Source organism: Ischnura elegans, chromosome 12 (genome assembly GCF_921293095.1).
Source record: "Ischnura elegans chromosome 12, ioIscEleg1.1, whole genome shotgun sequence".
NCBI classification, from domain to species: domain Eukaryota; kingdom Metazoa; phylum Arthropoda; class Insecta; order Odonata; family Coenagrionidae; genus Ischnura; species Ischnura elegans.
In genome coordinates this window covers 46,930,067-46,947,369 of record NC_060257.1, presented here as the reverse complement: position 1 = coordinate 46,947,369, position 17,303 = coordinate 46,930,067, and the positions used below count along the sequence as shown (strand labels likewise).

General features: G+C 36.7%; 1 protein-coding gene across 1 annotated transcript in view; it reads right to left on the bottom strand.

The window, feature by feature from the left end:
- Positions 1-1,095: 1,095 nt before the first annotated feature.
- Positions 1,096-17,303, bottom strand: part of LOC124168887 — a 28,520-nt gene continuing 12,312 nt past the window's right edge. Inside the window, exons 6-7 of the mRNA XM_046547263.1 lie at positions 4,950-5,120; positions 1,096-1,584 (exon numbers count right to left, since the gene is read on the bottom strand). Of these exons, the coding sequence (XP_046403219.1) occupies positions 1,201-1,584; positions 4,950-5,120 (555 nt within the window). The 3' untranslated portion in view covers positions 1,096-1,200. The remainder of the gene's footprint in view (positions 1,585-4,949; positions 5,121-17,303) is intronic.

Genomic DNA, 17,303 nt, shown 5'->3' with positions numbered 1-17,303 from the left:
CCTTAGCCTATGTACCTATAGCCTTTGTACATGATGATGACGCCGCTGCGTCGAAAATAGTAGTACCACAAAAATAAATTGGTGGATTTATACATAGATTGTTCGCTTTTATTTATTAGAATGAACCTCCACAAAGTTGAGCCTGTTACGATAGAGAAAAACTCTTAAGGCCAATTTACGCTGGTATCGGAATCGAGCAGGCAAGAACTGCATTATTTCCCTTTATGGCGTGGAATTGCGCTTATGCACGAACAAAGTTAGAACGGGCTATTTTGCCATCTCAAATCCACTCATTCTCGGATGTATTCTATCAACTCACTGCTTTATACGACGAAATTTTGACTGGGCCTTCATACAAATTAGAACAGTACACTAGGGTGTTGCTTATTTTTTATCGGATTTTTGATTCCTAAATTTTCAAATTCTAAAAATTTCAGCCCAATTACGTTAGCTGCGCGAGGCTAGCGGAAAAATTTTTTTTTCCTGGAAAACTGTTGAGCGGACGTAAAAATGAAGCGAATTTCAGCCCGGAAGAGCTGTAAAATTGTGCGTTACTCCTTTGGTTAATAATATTATCTCAAATCTGGAAAATTTAGTCTTATTACATTTGTGCTCTGTGAGAGACCTCTAAATGTTGATAAATCGGACTGCACGTCAGATTTTACAATCACGTGCCCCGTGTAAAACGGCCATAACGATAATCACGAGAAAAACCTTTCATTAAATCAGTCATTGAAATGAATCATTGAAAAACCTTTTCACTTTTACTCGTTAGTTCAATGTATGCAATATGTCACTTTTCACTGTATCAAAAAACATGAGACGTCCTTCAGCGTATAAAGAACTAATGGGAAAAATTAAAAGGCCCGAAGTTTAGAGTAATATTTAGGTCAGATTTCCAAAGTTATCGTCCTCAATACCAAACTTTTTCGTATTAATTGCCTCAGCGACAACTTGTATGTTTCCCTGCGAACTACATCCGTTTCCCTTCTGCATCTGGCCTTTAGGAATGTTGTCTTAGGATGATTATGGATGATGGTTATCATTGCAAGAATGGTTTTGATAAAAAATGATTTGATGAAGAAAAACACATCATTTTACTTAAGGATGATATTTATTAAAAGATATTTTTATATTGGAACATCACAGATTCATGATAACAAAAGCCTTTTATTAGCAATTTTGGTAGTAATTTGAGATTTACCAGCCGAAATAGTTGTGGAGGAAGTTGTGGACGGCCTCGGTGTCAATGTCCAACTTCTGGAGTCCACTGACCATCTCGGGGAAGGCTGGATCCTGCCTGACAGTGTTCACGACGACCAAGAACGAATCGCTCTTGAGACGAGTGATCAGTTCCTGGAACTCTGGGTCGGGCTCGCAGGTTGTGATGAACCAGTTGGCGATTTCGTCGACGGGCAAGACGGCGATGATATCATTGATCATGTTGGTCAAACCCGACCTAAGCATTGAGTTCCTGAACCTCGGGAACTTAGATGGCTTGAACTCAGGAATGCCAAGGATGTCAAGGACGGTGTTGACGTAGCTGTAGGCGTCGATTTTCTTGCTGACCAGCCAGTTCATGAACTGAAAGTATTAGATTGGGCGGTTATTATAGTACAAAATAACGAAAAAATAAATAACTATACCGTGGAATCAAGTATTCAAAGGAATACTAGCTGAATGGGTGAGGGTGGATATCTGTATTGAGTCCTTTTAAGTGAAAATACTCTTCAATAAGTTTAAAGATTTGAGGCAAAATCCTTTTCATTGGTGCCCTTCGTTTGTTTTACGACGTCCTTTTATTTAGGATTTCCACTTAGAAGATTTTAGTTGAGAATGTTTCATTGTTTTGCTCATATTTCAACTGGTATATGGTGTGTTCATTAATTAAGTGAGGTGATTTTGGCGATTTTTGGACAATCCCCTCTTACCTTAGTGAGGTATTATGAGAATGATCTTTTTTACTCCCTCCCTCTAATCTCACTTGATATCGTTCAAAATGCCTATTTCCAGTGTAAATGCGTTAATGTATGCTTCATTGCGTAGGATTTACATTTTTTTTTAAATTCAAATAAGTTGAGACTGGTATTTCATCTACATCTACATCTACATAATACCCCGCAAGCCGCCTAAAAGGCGTGTGGCAGGGGGGGTCAGGACACCAGCCGTTGACAGCTTTAAAAAAAAAAAAAAAAAAAAGTGCTCAAACGAAGTTGGGACTAGCGTTTATTAAAGTCCTTTATGGTTTGGGGGAAAAACGAATTCGCATATCTATCCGTTCGGCAAAACATCTCTCTTAATTTATCACTTCTATCGGACCTGGAAATATAGTGTGGCTCTAATATTATGTTCTATGTGTCGCTCCTAAAGATATCCATTCTCAATTGTTCAAGCAATCTAAGCCTAGCACGCAGCCTCCGAGTCACCAACGGCTCCCAGCCTAATTCGCTTAACATCTGGGTAACACTGTCTGTACGCCCGTAGCAGTTTTTGACGAAACGCGCAGCCTTCCTTTGAATTTTATTCAGTTCGCGGATTAAGTCTTTCTGCACCGGATCCCATATGCTCGCTAAATATTCAAGGTGCGGTCGGACGAGAGCGAAATAGCACCTTTCCTTTACTTTCTCATCCGAAATTCTTCCCACAATACGCTTGACGAATCCTAATTTCTTCAGGGCTGTGCCGCAAATATTCTTTATATGTGTTCCCCACGTGAGGTTCGAGGTTATCGTAACTCCCAGGTACTTCACTTCGTCTGTTGCCTTTACATCAATGCCATCCACTGCATAAACATGGTTAGAGTTGGACGAATTCCGCAAGAAATGTACCGCCATGCATTTGCTCAGATTAAGTTTGAGTCCCCACTCTTGGCTCCACAAATGATCGTTGTTTAAGTCAGATGATAGAATTTCATAGTCAGAGTGATCACTAATTTCGCGATAGATGACAGCGTCGTCAGTAAATAAACGTATTTTACTGCTAATGCGGGAGCAGAGATCATTAATGTATATAATGAACAACAGGGGGCCGATTACGCTTCCTTGTGGAACACCTGATGTAACGTTTACAACATCGGAGCTAATTCCGTCAAGAACAACTTTTTGTTTACGATCTCTGAGAAAGTCGCGTATCCAGTTTAAAACTGTCTCGTTTAATCCGCATGACTGTAATTTGTATAAAAGTTTGTTGTGAGGTACAGTGTCGAAAGCTTTCTTAAAATCTAGAAATAGTGCGTCAACTTGTCTTTTCGATTCACCAGGTTTTATAACGTCGTGAAGAAAGAGCGCGAGCTGTGTTTCGCATGATCTACCTTTTCGGAATCCGTGCTGCCATTCATGGAGGAAGTTACGTCTGTCCAAGAAAGTCACGATATTGCTAATGATGATATGCTCAAGTATCTTACCTATAATCGATGTTAATGAAATCGGACGGTAGTTTCCTGGGTCATGTCTGTTTCCCTTTTTGAATATGGGTGTAACGCTTGCAATTTTCCAGTCGGGCGGTAACTTCCCTTCGGAGATTGACTTCTTGAATATGACCTCTAAATAAGGTGCGATCTGTGGAGCTAACACCCTGAGGACACGCGCGGGTATTCCCTCCGGACCCGGAGATTTACTATTCTTAATCGATTGTAGTTGTTTAGTTATCCCACCACGCTGTGTAGATATTTCTTCCATCGATTCCTGAGTATATGGGATGTCTAAATTGAACTGAGTATCGTCAGTAGTGTATACACTTTCGGTTTGGGAATTTAAAGTATTAGCTTTGTCAATATTTTCAGTCTTTAAGATAACTAAGATCATTGTCCGTAATCACAGCTTACACTGTATCTTGTAGGAAAAAAATTACTTGATACTGGCCGGGACCCCCCTTTTCCTCACGTTAGATTGAATGTGAATCGACTGGACTCTCTCCCTCCCTAAAGGCTTCACATAATTAGTTGATCCCCTTTATCCATTATATCTTCCAGCACTCTATTTAATTTGCAATTCCAATGTATGTCCTCCAGCAAAGAAATGTGTAGAGTAAGTTTTCAAATAATTAATTAAACAACTCAATATGTATTTCAAACAAGCTATCGCTTTTTTATAAACCTCAAAAATATTTAATGGAGACCAAAAAGCAAAGAATAAGTAGTATCTTGCCATAACTTATTATCTAACTGTGCACGGTGAAGTATTACCTCAATAATTTGGGTTTAATATTCCTCAGCCATTATTTTACATGATTTGAATTCGAAGCGCCGTTATTTCCGTTATATTACTTTTCTTTGTCAATTAGTTTCTTCATAAAAAAAACTTCCCAGTCTTCTAGCCATTTATTTTAACAATTGATCTCTTATTTTTGTCATCAATATTCCAATCTTATTCCCTGTTCATCCACGCGCCTGTATTGTGTACCGATATGTATTAACGTTTGTGTAATTATATTCCCTTTCGAAAGATTAAGGTTAACAGTATTTATTAATTTATCAGCCTTATTCATTATAACCTTTATTAATAATCGTTACTATTTGGATAACATCTGTAAGGAATGGGTAACTGTTGTTTCTATTTTTATCGTTCATTTATAATTCTCTCAAAATAAATATCGATATAATTTTTAAAAATGCGTCTCTGCCTTATGATTTTCCCTCGTAAGATGACTGCGTGAAATTTGAGTACAGCATGAAGACATACTTGAAACAATGGGGAAAAATAAAGATGTGCTGAGTTCAGTTCAAGGTAGGAAGTTACAATGTGTATGGAACGTTATGAAAGGAGAAAAGTATAAAGTTTGAAAATATCCTTACGGGGCAGATGAACCATAGAAAGAAGAAGTTTTTCCGACATCGATAACTTAAAATCACGCAACAGTCACTCAGCTATAGAGTCGCTGAGATCAACTCAGTTATTATTTAGTGCGGGTGGACACTGATCTTGTACCAGATTGATACAATCGATACTTACATCCTTCAGCTCCTGGACTCCTTCCAGGTTGACGACCAAATTTCTGAAGGAATCTCCTTGTAGCCAGGTGAAAACGGCTTGCACATCTGGGTCAGTTTGCAGGTACGTGATGAGGATGTTCAGCAGCTTGTCAGTTGGGATGAATTTGAGTAGATCGTCGACCAGGCTAACCAGGGAACGAGGGGAGATCCTCATTTGGGGGTCAGGGGGGGTGTGCGTCCAGTCCTCGATAGCCTTCTCAATGGCCTCCACGTCGATTCCTTGCGACTTCAGGACGTCGGTGAGCTCCTTGTATTCTGGGAGGTTGTACACATCGTTGATCAGCTTCTGGAACTCGGGCGAGGCCATTTTCTTCAATAGATTTTGGAAAGCTGGATCAGGCAGGCACACATTCTGGAACCATGTGTTAATTTCGTCGAGTGGCAGAACGTTGAGAATGTCGATGATCATCTTGACAATTCCGGATTCCCTGGTGATGGCTCGGTTGTGCAGCTTCCTCGGGGGTTCAATGGGCGGGAGGTTGAACAACTTACGGATGATGTTCTGGTAGGTATAGATATCAAGACCAGCATCGCACATGTACTTCAGGAACTGCAGAAGATGGAACGTGATGGAAAACATTTGATATTGCAAATTATATTGTTTGTATGCTCATATAATATTTCGAGAGGTTTTCGTTTTTAGGAAATTCCACCCGTTTAGTTTTTGGTAAAAGATGTAACAAATTTTGGACTTTGGAGTACGTTGAAGAAATTTAAGTCTGTAAGCCTTATTTTAAATGAAATATTGTGAATTCAATTCCATGGTACTCTTAATTTGACAGTAGAAATATTTGTTTCCTTTGAATTATTGTAATTCTTCTTTCCAAGACATTTAAAATCTTTGAATGTCATTAATTAATTTGAAAGAGTCTGCTGAAGAGGCATTACGTTGCATCTGAATATTGTATGAAATCAATTAAATGAAGGATTCACAAGATATTCACGCAGGCATATAGAGAACTTGTTAAAGATTGTATAGCGTGGTTGTTGTGTGTTTTATATAATTTTTACGTTTATTAAGCGTACTCCTGGATTGATCTTTCCCTGGGTTGACTAGCATTTTAGAATCGCTTTTACTCTATTGTCATGTATCTTACGTAGCGATGCATAATTGGCAGATGCTCACATCACCCTTATATATGTGCATCCGTTTCATAATGTCTGTTTATTAACACTAGAATGCATGCTGCTTGAAGCTTCCTGCTAAAAACTCTATTCCGACTAAAAACTGTTTAGGTGTCTCTCAGGGTGCTATTTATTGTTTTCTCTGAAGGATGGGACAATGTTTCTGTTTTAATTTTAATACTGGGTCCTCTCGTCTCATTTCGAACGAAATTCCTTGTTAGTCGTTCAGTGTTTCTATTTTTGAGCGGCGTGAGATCAGAATATTGTGTTATTTAGCCTAATACATTGTCCATGTTAATGATTCTGACTATACATTGTGGAATTCCATTACATGCGAATCAAAGAATTTGTAATAATTCTATGGTAATTCATTTTCTCGACCAGTTAAAACACGTTTTTGCCATTGTAAACGGACAGTGGATCCGGGAAACCCGGGCGGGCCCGCATGGGGTGCCCTCTTGAGGGGCGGGAACCAAGTCGGAGACTTATACTTCAGAGTGGGTTATATCGAACAAGGTGTAGTCGTCATAAGTCCACTGTGTCACATGTGACGGTAGCCGTATTTACTAAGCCACTGTCGGAGCAATAAATCCTATTTGGTTGTCATTCGGCGACCACGAATTTCATAGCACTGTATGAAACAAGTGACTTAGAATGCAGTCACTCGCACTGGTGAAGAGTTATATACACCAAGCATGACGTTTGCTATGAAAAAATGTTTGGCTTGGCCATGATTTAAACCCGAGATTTGAACTCAGTTATCCCGACTTCCAATTTATCCTTGGTGCATACAGGTTTGCTCTCCTGGGCGTGGCTGTGTAAGAGGTCACTTGATTGATGCAGTGCTTTATTATTTCACGTTCCCTTAATCTGATTCGACCAATGTCATTTGGCTGTACAATTACTGCTATGGTATTTCGTGGCCATATTTTAAATTCCTTTGCTTACACGCAGGAGTACAGAGAAATCCTGTTAATAGCATTACTTTCGAATCGGTTATGCGCCCAGAGTGAATGAAAGGATGAGCGCCCTCCTTGGCTTAGCTGCGTAACGTGAGAAATCCGAAAAAAAACACTGAGATCATGTGACATCATCAATCATGTGGTAAATATTCAATTGCGAACATTGGTAAAGCGTAGACCTGTTTCTGAATACACCGATGTCACTTGCAAACACATTAGGGGACTTGACTTTTTGCATCGCTCCAAGTGATATCGGCAGTATATCTTTCGAGATCATTGGAATGATTTAATTGAGGTGGAATGTTTTTACTTCATGTTAAATGTGATATAAATATAATAGAAATTTGCAGGTAAATTATCAGAAATATTAGGATGAAATCAATGATTTTAACGAACTCCGGAATGGATTTTTTTAATTGCTGGAAATTAATATTTCGTTTCCTGTTAATCATCTTGGTGATTACGTATTGGAAAATATATCTAAGGGAGAAGCATTTATCCAAATGTACTGGTAGATTTATGTCCGATATGACGCCTTATTACTCATATAGTACACAAGCTATCATTTTGAAATTTCCAGGGTAAATGGAGCTAACCCTTGTATTTATGTGTATGCAAAACATTTAAATTTTTACGTTGTAGAAATCACTTAGGTAAACTATTTTGTGTTAATTATTTAAGCGAAATTTGACGAGAGTCCATTCTATATACCTTTAGCATTTTTTGTTGCAAGCGTATTATTTAAAGGAGTGTTGGAGCGGGAGAGATGTGTGCTGTTTAGTACGAAAGACCGCAAACTGCAATGTAACATACAACTCTTCCTTTTCGAAGGGCACAAAGCTAACATTACTTATGAATCATGGTATCCCTATTTTACTCATAATCCCTTGTACTCCAGTATTTAGACTACAATTAAAGAATAGGTTTTGCATAAATTCGTAAGGCTTTTATATAGGCTAAAGCCGTGAGTTAAATTACTTTCATTATAACTAATTATCTGATATTCTGGCATGGCGATCACCTTGTCGGTGACAACTCTTCCTTTTCGAAGGGCACAAAGCTAACATTTCTTATGAATCATAGTATCCTTATTTTACTTATAACCCTTGTACACCAGTATTTAGACTACTATTTTTTATAAAAGGTATGGCGTAAATTCGTAAGGTTTTTTTTGATAGGGTGAAGTGATGAGGAACATTACTTTCATCATTACTCACATCCTGGTATTCTGGCATGACGATCACCTTGTCGGTGAGCATCTTGAATTCTTCCGAAAGGAGGAATGTGTAAGCCTGCTTCACGTCGTCATCGTTGGCAACGTAATATTCGACAATCTCCTTGCACTTGTCAAAAGGGATGAAACTGATGAGCTGTTGAAGGAGGTCATCCAAGTTCTTGACCGATGCTGGAAGAGGCTGTATCTCATGTCTGCGCTCTTCTGTAGGTAGACATTTGTGTTACAAACTTGATTAGCCCAATTAATTAACCGTTTAATAAAGTTTTTATGACAGGCAAGGTTACTTCTTTCGCCCAAATTCAGGAAAAAACTGAGCCATAATCAACATTAGTGTTTAAAACCTACTGTAATAATTAAAAATGAAAAATTTATTGGACTAATATTTTTCTTGAAGAAAGTGAACGTTGTTTGCATTTTTAATTACGGTTAGGTTTAAATGATTACTCAGAATGTGATTTGATATTTACTCAAAATATAATCGATTTCACGTTGTATGGTCTATAAAACTTGTTGAAACCACCAGAATTATGTCATAATCATTATTTACGAAAGGATTGATTACATGTTTAGATAGGTCGTATAAACTCTTCGATATAGAGCAAAAGTGGTTGTGATTGCATAAATTATAATATTCATGTATAAAATAACTTAATTCAAATTTTTTGTTGAAAATGATATATTTTCAATGTATTTTGGTTCTCTAATCGCATGGTGGACACTATATAATAAAAATTAAATGGAAAATAATCGATGAAGTGCGGCTATTTTTTGGAAAACTACAATGGTGCAAAAAATTGGAAGTTTAATTGAACGTTTTGGAAATATAATGTGACGTATTTGCGATGGCTTGAGATCTATTTGGAGCAATTGGATTAATTTTGAAAATTTCTTGTCTTATTGCTTGTAACAAAATAGTATACTTACTGTGGAATATGGTTGAAGCACTTGACAAGCCGATAACGGCCACGACGAGAAGAAGAAACTTCATCTGAAGTTAGAAAAAGTTATTAGCATATATATATATATATATATATATATATATATATATATATATATATGTTTTCCACATATCTTTTTACTTAATATTAATGAATACTGAATATCAAAAATGTTCATAAAGTTCTTCTCATGGAGAAATACCTAGTAAAAAATTAAATAGTACAGATAGCCAATGAAAATTAAACTTATCGAAGTAGCTGCAGGTCTGGATCAATCGAAGATTAATGAGTGATTTTTTAAAGGGCATTTTCATATCGATTTCATGAGTAACGGAACTTATGTCAAATTTGTATCAATTACCTAACATATTGAGAGTAGGAACAATGATTCGGGAGATAAAAAAACTTGGATTGTACTGAACAAAGAGAATGAAGGCTGGCCAGAGATATCAAATTTTATGATAATTTGAGTCATATGAGGATGATCAAGAAGAGTGAAGTTGAATATCAATCATCGTAAATCAAGCTTAGGACTACTTTTAAGTTATTTTTACAGCTTACAATTTTTTAAACTCCAATTTCATAGTACGTGATAATATTTGAGAATGGGTGGATATAAATCAATTGATGTGACCTCAATTATTTAATTTGTAACGAAATGTGTTTTTAAAACCACAGAAAGATGTCTTTCAACTGATGATGACTCTGTGTGTGGAAACGCGTAATGTGGTTGATAGAAATTGTGGAAGAGTGGTATATCTGCCCGGTAAAAATAGACGTTGACCCTAGTATAAATTGCCAACAAGCTGAAAATTTCCAGGAGCGTTAGGGATACCACTCTAATGAAATCCTGAAAAGTCCCCATCGATCCCGTGTGTGCAAACATTTTTTTCGAGGTCAAAGGTCACAAAAATGGGGTTTTTGGATTTGTCGGCCAAACGGTTGGTTTTCCAAAAAAAATCTCAGTTCAAAATTGTAGAGCAGTTAATTTTCTACAAAATTGTCGGTATAGGTTTTTCTCTAAGATTTATCATTTCTGAGATAGAGCCATTCGAGCAATACGCGTGTTACGTGTCCAATAATGTTCAGAGAGCGCATTAATATAGTTATGCATATTGCTGAGAATGCAGTTACGGGTAATTTCGAATGGCTATAGAGTGGTATTCCTAATGTTCCTGGAAATTTTCAGCTTGTTGGCAATTTATGCAAGGGTCCCCCCTTTTTTGGGCTAATTTTACGGGGCTATATGGTTTTAATTTACGAATTTGAGATCAATAGTCAGAACTTTAATTGCTGTATGTTTGTCTAGGGAAGTGAGGAATGGACAAAAGGAGCAGCAGAGAAATTGAGGGTAGGCAGGCTTTAGAAATTCGGTACTGCGGAAGAATGGTTGAGATCAAATGGAACGACCGAGTAGGTAATGAGGAAGTCCATAGAACAGTAGGAGAGAAGAAAAGCCTTGTGAAACCGTGACAAGAAGACTGACAAGATAAAACACCATATTGGCCAATTCTTGAGACATGATAGCCTGATGAAGACAATCGTGGAGGAATATGTAGGTTTCAAGAACGGAAGGTCTCGAATGAAATCAATGGAACAGGTAAAGAAAGATGTGAAAGAGAATAAATACATTGGTGTGAAAAGATTAGCTGATAGGATAATTGAGTGGAGATCTGCGTCAAACCAATCTTAGAATTTGTTGACCACTGATGATGTCTAAGATCATTCGACGACAGCAAGCAAGTAATTCGTGTGGTAATATTTTAGAAGTAGTTGTATTGTTTAAACGTTTAAGATTTGACGTTGAAAATAGCATTTTAATGAATTGGGATGGGATTTCGACTTACCTTGTTCAGCTTTGGGGCCTCAAGTCGACCTAGAGTCGCCTATCGCCCACTTTTATACCCGTAAATCCTTTCGGCGGTAAGTAGCGTCGAGCACAAAAAAGTGACACTATCTTTCCTCGTGAGTGCGATATCTACGAAATGGAAAATTTAATATTTCATCAGGTGGTGGAAATGAGTATTGTTTTTAATGTTGCCACCGAATGGTGAAACACGTGGTGCATCTTATCGTGACATTGATGAGACAGATTGATAAATATATTACAATCAGGTAATAATCATTTTTTTTATTGAGATTTGCTTCTTCTTAGAAATTATCAAATTCTCTCCATCTGTCCATAATAATCTTAGTCTCTCATATAGTATGCATATTAAATTTCTTTGTTAACAAAACTGAAGTTGTCATGAATAACGGGGCTGTAGATTGAATAAACATAGGATCACAACAGATTTTGCTTGCGGTCTTTTACGCGAAAAATGTCTTTATCCAGTCCTTAGTTATTATTATAGAAAATATTTGCCTTGTATATGTAAGTTATCTTATTGTGGCATTAAGAAGAAAGGCTGATAAAAATGTTACAATCATGTTCAAATCATTTTTTCTTGGTGTGAATTGCTTCTTCTTAGAATTATTAATTTATTATTTAATTCTCTCCATCTGTAAACAATAATCCTAAAATAATGAAATGTCGACAAAGCACAAGATAAGGGGTAAATCAGATTTTGAGAGGGGTCTTGTATGCGAAAAATGTATATATTTAGTAAACACTTATTCGAAAAATAATTTGCTGTTAAAAAAATTACGAGCGACCAGTGTACGAACTAGAATAAGCCAACGTTGCCTAGCGTTCCTTTTCAGTATAAATTAGTTTCTACTCAAAAATGCTAATGTTATCACAAAAATTATGTTTGCATTTGATATGCACTTGGCAATTCCTCAGCCGTCATCGTTCAGTTGACCATCGTTTTTTCGATAATTTAATTAATTTCTCAACCAATTCAGGCGAACGTAGAAATCGCTGAATGTTGCAAATGTTATCGTTGTTATGCTCTCCTCAGTTTTTATTTATTAATAGAATTAGAGCTTCACATATTCAATTTAATAAAAAATATGCATGTCATTGAACGTGTCGTATTCCTGTGTTGACCCAGAATCCTCGGCATTGTTCGACTTTGACATCTATTAAAAAAAATTATATTTTATTTGCTACGTAACTGATTGGTTGAGGTAAAAAAATCATCAGATTTTCTACCTTGACATAACTTCGTCAGAATAAGGTTCATATACTTTCTGAAGAAAGAGGTTCGAAATTGGGTCTGTTCCTGCCATTAGCATGTGTTGGAAATTTAAAAGAAGTCAGGTAATATTTCATGTTTTTCAAATATCTGGGAGTAGACATTTTTATAATGTCCTGTGCCAGTATTTACCTGTTAACCATTTCGATGGTTATGTAATTATCACATCTTTACTCTGTCCTTGGATACCCATTTAATTATTATTTACGATTTCGCATTAGAAAGGAAGTTCCCTTAAATATTGAAGCGTAACAAACTTAGAGATTTTAGAAAATGTCTACAACGTTCGCTCCGAAGATAAAATGAACATGAGGATTTACATCTGATTATATCTGTAATATATTATCTAAGAATTGTATTTAATCAGCATTCTATTGAACGAAATAACTATCCAACTTTTCTCGATGCTGGGTGGCAAAAGTAATCCATAAACGCTTTGAGTTAAAAGAGCATGGTAGAGGATTTTATCTTTTTGATCGTTATGTTTTCCAAAAATTTTACGATTTTATGAAAAAAATGGATTTTGCTAACGTATTTCACACATGATTTATAAATTTGTAGGAATGGAAATCAACATTCATAAAGTTTCCCGACGATTACTCAAAAAATGAATCTTTCGTGGGGAGGAGTGTCATATCCTTATCAGGTAAGCACCATGTGACATTTATCAAGTGTATCAAGGAAATATTTTGCAGGTGTTTAAAAATGTCATAAATATGTTGAGACCATGGTCGGCTGTTGAGTTTTGATTTGGAATTGGATTTGAATTGAAGTGTGGGAATTACCAATCCTTTTTTTATCATGGTTGTTCATTTGTTTTTCTACGTAGGAATATGACACCTGGTGAGTGGAAACGCCAACATGCTATCCTCATACCTACTAGCTTGTAATCGTAACTTACACGTACTCTGATAAGTAATGAATTGAACCTTATCAATGATGTATATAAGGCTGTTCATGAATCAGGAGAGGGCCTATTGACTAAATATCGTCGTAAAAGATGCTCCAACCTAGTTGTATGGAGATAAATATTTTATTAACTGAGAATGTTAGAAAAGTTTATTCTTTAAATATAGGTACTCGAATGGCTATGGGAAACTATAAAAATAGGTAAATATCCGCGTATAAGCTGTAAGCAACCATCAGCCGCAGAAAAAATATTTATACCGAATGTTCGTAAAAATTACTAAAGTGTGGAATTTGATTTGATTAAATTTTAAAATTCTGATAAATGAAAAAGGTTTGATGCATAAAGTGAATTGAAATGAAACAGAACTTGACGTTGACATACTCTTAACTATGAAAAGGCTATTTCTTTGCCAACACATGAAGACATATTAATCAATACCTCCTTATATTCACTTACTCCAAGTACATCGTAGGTTCGTAGGAACAGGAAGAAAACCAATAAAAGCTTCATCTGAAATAGAAAGGTAAACTATTTAGTATGGTATCCACTTTCCCATTACGCATTATGCAACAGCTGTCACAAGCGTCAGCGTCACCTCTAGAAAGGGCATAGATGTTCTTTAAAAACGTTAGTCAACTAAGGTTTCCAGATAATTACATATTTTGGGCCATTAAGTTGGGACTCCCAATACGTACGTGAAATTTTACGGTTACGTCATTACCTTTGAGAAGTGAAACTAGTAGAATGTGTATTTGATAAGTTAGGCAAATTTCAGATTTTTTAGGGATAAACTAAATACTAAGCATTTTTTGTATAAGGGTTTGTCATTAAAATGCTATAAAATCATAGCAATAGCAGTGTTGAGTATGTCATAAGAATTATTATTTAATAGCCGAAATAGTCGCGAAAAAGGAGATTTTTTCTTTATCCACCTATTTAAGCATACTGATAATTACGTGCATGAAACATGATGTGCGATTTACATACATGGTATGAAATAATTGATATAGCTTCAAGAAATATATTATTGATATATTTTTAATTGAATAAATAATTCAATCAGGCGTAATATATTCATCGTTTTTTTATTACATTGTTTAACATTTTTCGACTTGATATTGTAGGAGACATTGAGAACTTATGTAATTGACGCACCTCAAACCGTAGAATAATAGAGAAGTAAAGAACAAGGTATGTAATAAATTGGCTGTACTTCGAAGAAATATATACTGCTGTGCTGCTGAAACCTTATCATACCTTATATACCTTCTCATGGAGCCCGATCAGTTTGCGAACGTTGGTCGTTATTGTTATTATTGTAATTTTAACAAAGAAGCAGGGGCAATTTCCACAGTTTTATATTTATTGTGCGACCGGTTTCGCTTATAGCATCATCAGGTAGGTAAATATAACAGGGAGGGTGAGCCAGGGGTCTTCCGGCAAACCTTTTACGAGAGAGAATATTACACTTTGAGGCCATTTAATTTTTTTGAATATTCACGTATTTGTATATTCGTCATACCTCCTCACCGACTCCGGTTTTACCAATCCCCAATCAACTATCACTGCACACTAGGCCGGCCCTTATTTTTCAGAATTAAGAAAAGTTATGCTTTCCTAGTTTCAAAATGATCCAAATGAGGTTCATATGCACGTGTTAAAATTTGGTTACTTTAAAATTACGGCAACCCGTGCCCCAAGGGCCCTAAGTACTGAGGACCCTCAATTGAGATTTTTGGATCCGAAAAAGTGCCATTTCTATGTAAAACGTAAAAGTAAAGTCCTTCCTGACCGATTTGCTGTTTGTTTTGACCTATCTCTAAGCGTTTACGAGATATCGTCCGTCGTAATGCAATCCACTCCCCAGGGCGCTACCCCGCATCGCGGCGCCGCTGAGGTACGGCCCGCACCACTTACTAGAGACTTCCCCTCCACCCCCTCCCCTCCCTATGCAAAGACTTTGCTCCTGATGGCAAGATGTAGGCTTTGAATAAATGTACTTACGTTAGAAAGAATTTAATTGCCATGACAATACTTCCAATCAAAGTGATCAATTTACTCGTAATTTCACTTGTCCATGAATTTCAGTACATATTAACCAAAACAAAATACATTTTCGTATTTCTAATCTTTCACTGACACCCCATATTTGGCATTTAAAGTGTATTTGCGGACATTAGGGGTTGTGCTACGATGAAAATTCACACTTATTGTAAGTAATTAATTTTGAAAGCTCTCTTCTTTCTACGTGGTTGACTTAAGATTTTGAATTAGATTCATCCCTCTCTCTGCACAATCATCCACCGCTTGAAGACCCCGAATAATTTGCAAATCGCTCTTGTAATCAGGATGTTCATACCATTCTTGCGTGGGCACATCAAAGAATGCAGTTCATATTTCCAAAGCATTAAATAGCTTTCTCAAATTAGTAGTGACAAAATTTGATATAGATATCGTGGTCAGGTCTTTACGTTTATAGAATGCCATCTTTGGCAGATCACATTTTCTCTCACGTGTCCTCATTATTTGTATCACGTTTTCCTTTTCACACCCAGAAAAGGATCCTTCAAAGAATGACAGGCCTACCAACTCCTCATTCAGGTATCACAAGTGGTTTGAAAACTTCTTTTGTACTACTTTCGCTATGTCCAGGTTAACACTTTGGTAATTTTAGGATCTGAAAGTCACTGTTTGGAGCAGATGCAGCACAAGGGCGGAGAACCACAGCTTTTTCTTTCTTATTGAGCATATTGAAATTTACTCTACCAATGACTGCATTTCGTGCTCCTATTTGATTGCATAAGAATTTTATTTCTTCATCCCACGCACATTTATCCGAGAGATTAACTGCGTGCGTCAAAATCCAATGGCACCGCCCGGGCGGTGTCAATTGTTTCCTTCCTTTGCAATGTCAAACAAATCATCAAGTTTTGTTACGAAAGATTCCTTTATTCTATTTCTTTCTCTTCTCCATATCTCCACGGTAGATTCCACTCTCTCTTTATGTCGTCGCACGTTCATCCATTCATTGTGTAATTTTTATAACTTTTCAATGGCCTTATTTTCCGTAAAAACAGGAATTCTCGTTTTGTTCCATGGATGAAACGCATTTCTTACTGTTTTTCTCGCACTAAGTCTGATACATTTCAAATCCATTAGGTTATAGATAAAACACACACTCCTTCTCTCACTGTAAGTTTCTTTGAGCTAATTATTTCTTCACTTTCTTTTCCAACCAGTTCAATGCCTGAATTTAGTCTTGATTTCATACTTTTTCTTGTTGGCCTATTCATAAAATGAACGTCACGTGTATTCATGATAAACAAATTTTTTTTCATCACTTTTCTCCTTAAATCCTAAAAAACTAAGCATTTCCTATCCTTTGCGCACTATGAATAAGAACAAACTATCTCTCCACATTGATCTACAAATGTGAACTGACTGCCTCGTTTCTTCTTCCTTGACTATTTCAATCAACTGTTATGGCCCTGTAAGCCTTGCTTATTTCCATCATTCCTTTATAATTCACAAACAAAATTGTATGAAATATTTATAACATTTTGTACATAAAGAGCAGTTTGAACAAATCATCGGTAATGGTGCGCGGTCGTATGGTGGCAACAAACTAAGGTTTAAGGAGTCGGCGCACAGTACATAGGACCGCGTTAAAGGGTTAAGATTGACATTGTAGGCTTTAAAAACATTAATCATGACACAAGGGGAACACCCTTTTCAATTTTGTACCACTAGCATACAAATATTGCCATCAGGAGCAAAGTCTTTGCATAGGGAGGGGAGGGGGTGGAGGGGAAATCTCTAGTAAGTGGTGCGGGACGTACCTCAGCGGCGCCGCGGTGCGGGGTAGCGCCCTGGGGAGCGGATTGCATTACGACGGACGATATCTCGTAAACGCTTAGAGATAAGTCAAAACAAACAGAAAATCGGTCCAAAAGTTCTTTACTTTTACGTTTTACATAGAAATGGCACTTTTTCGGATCCAA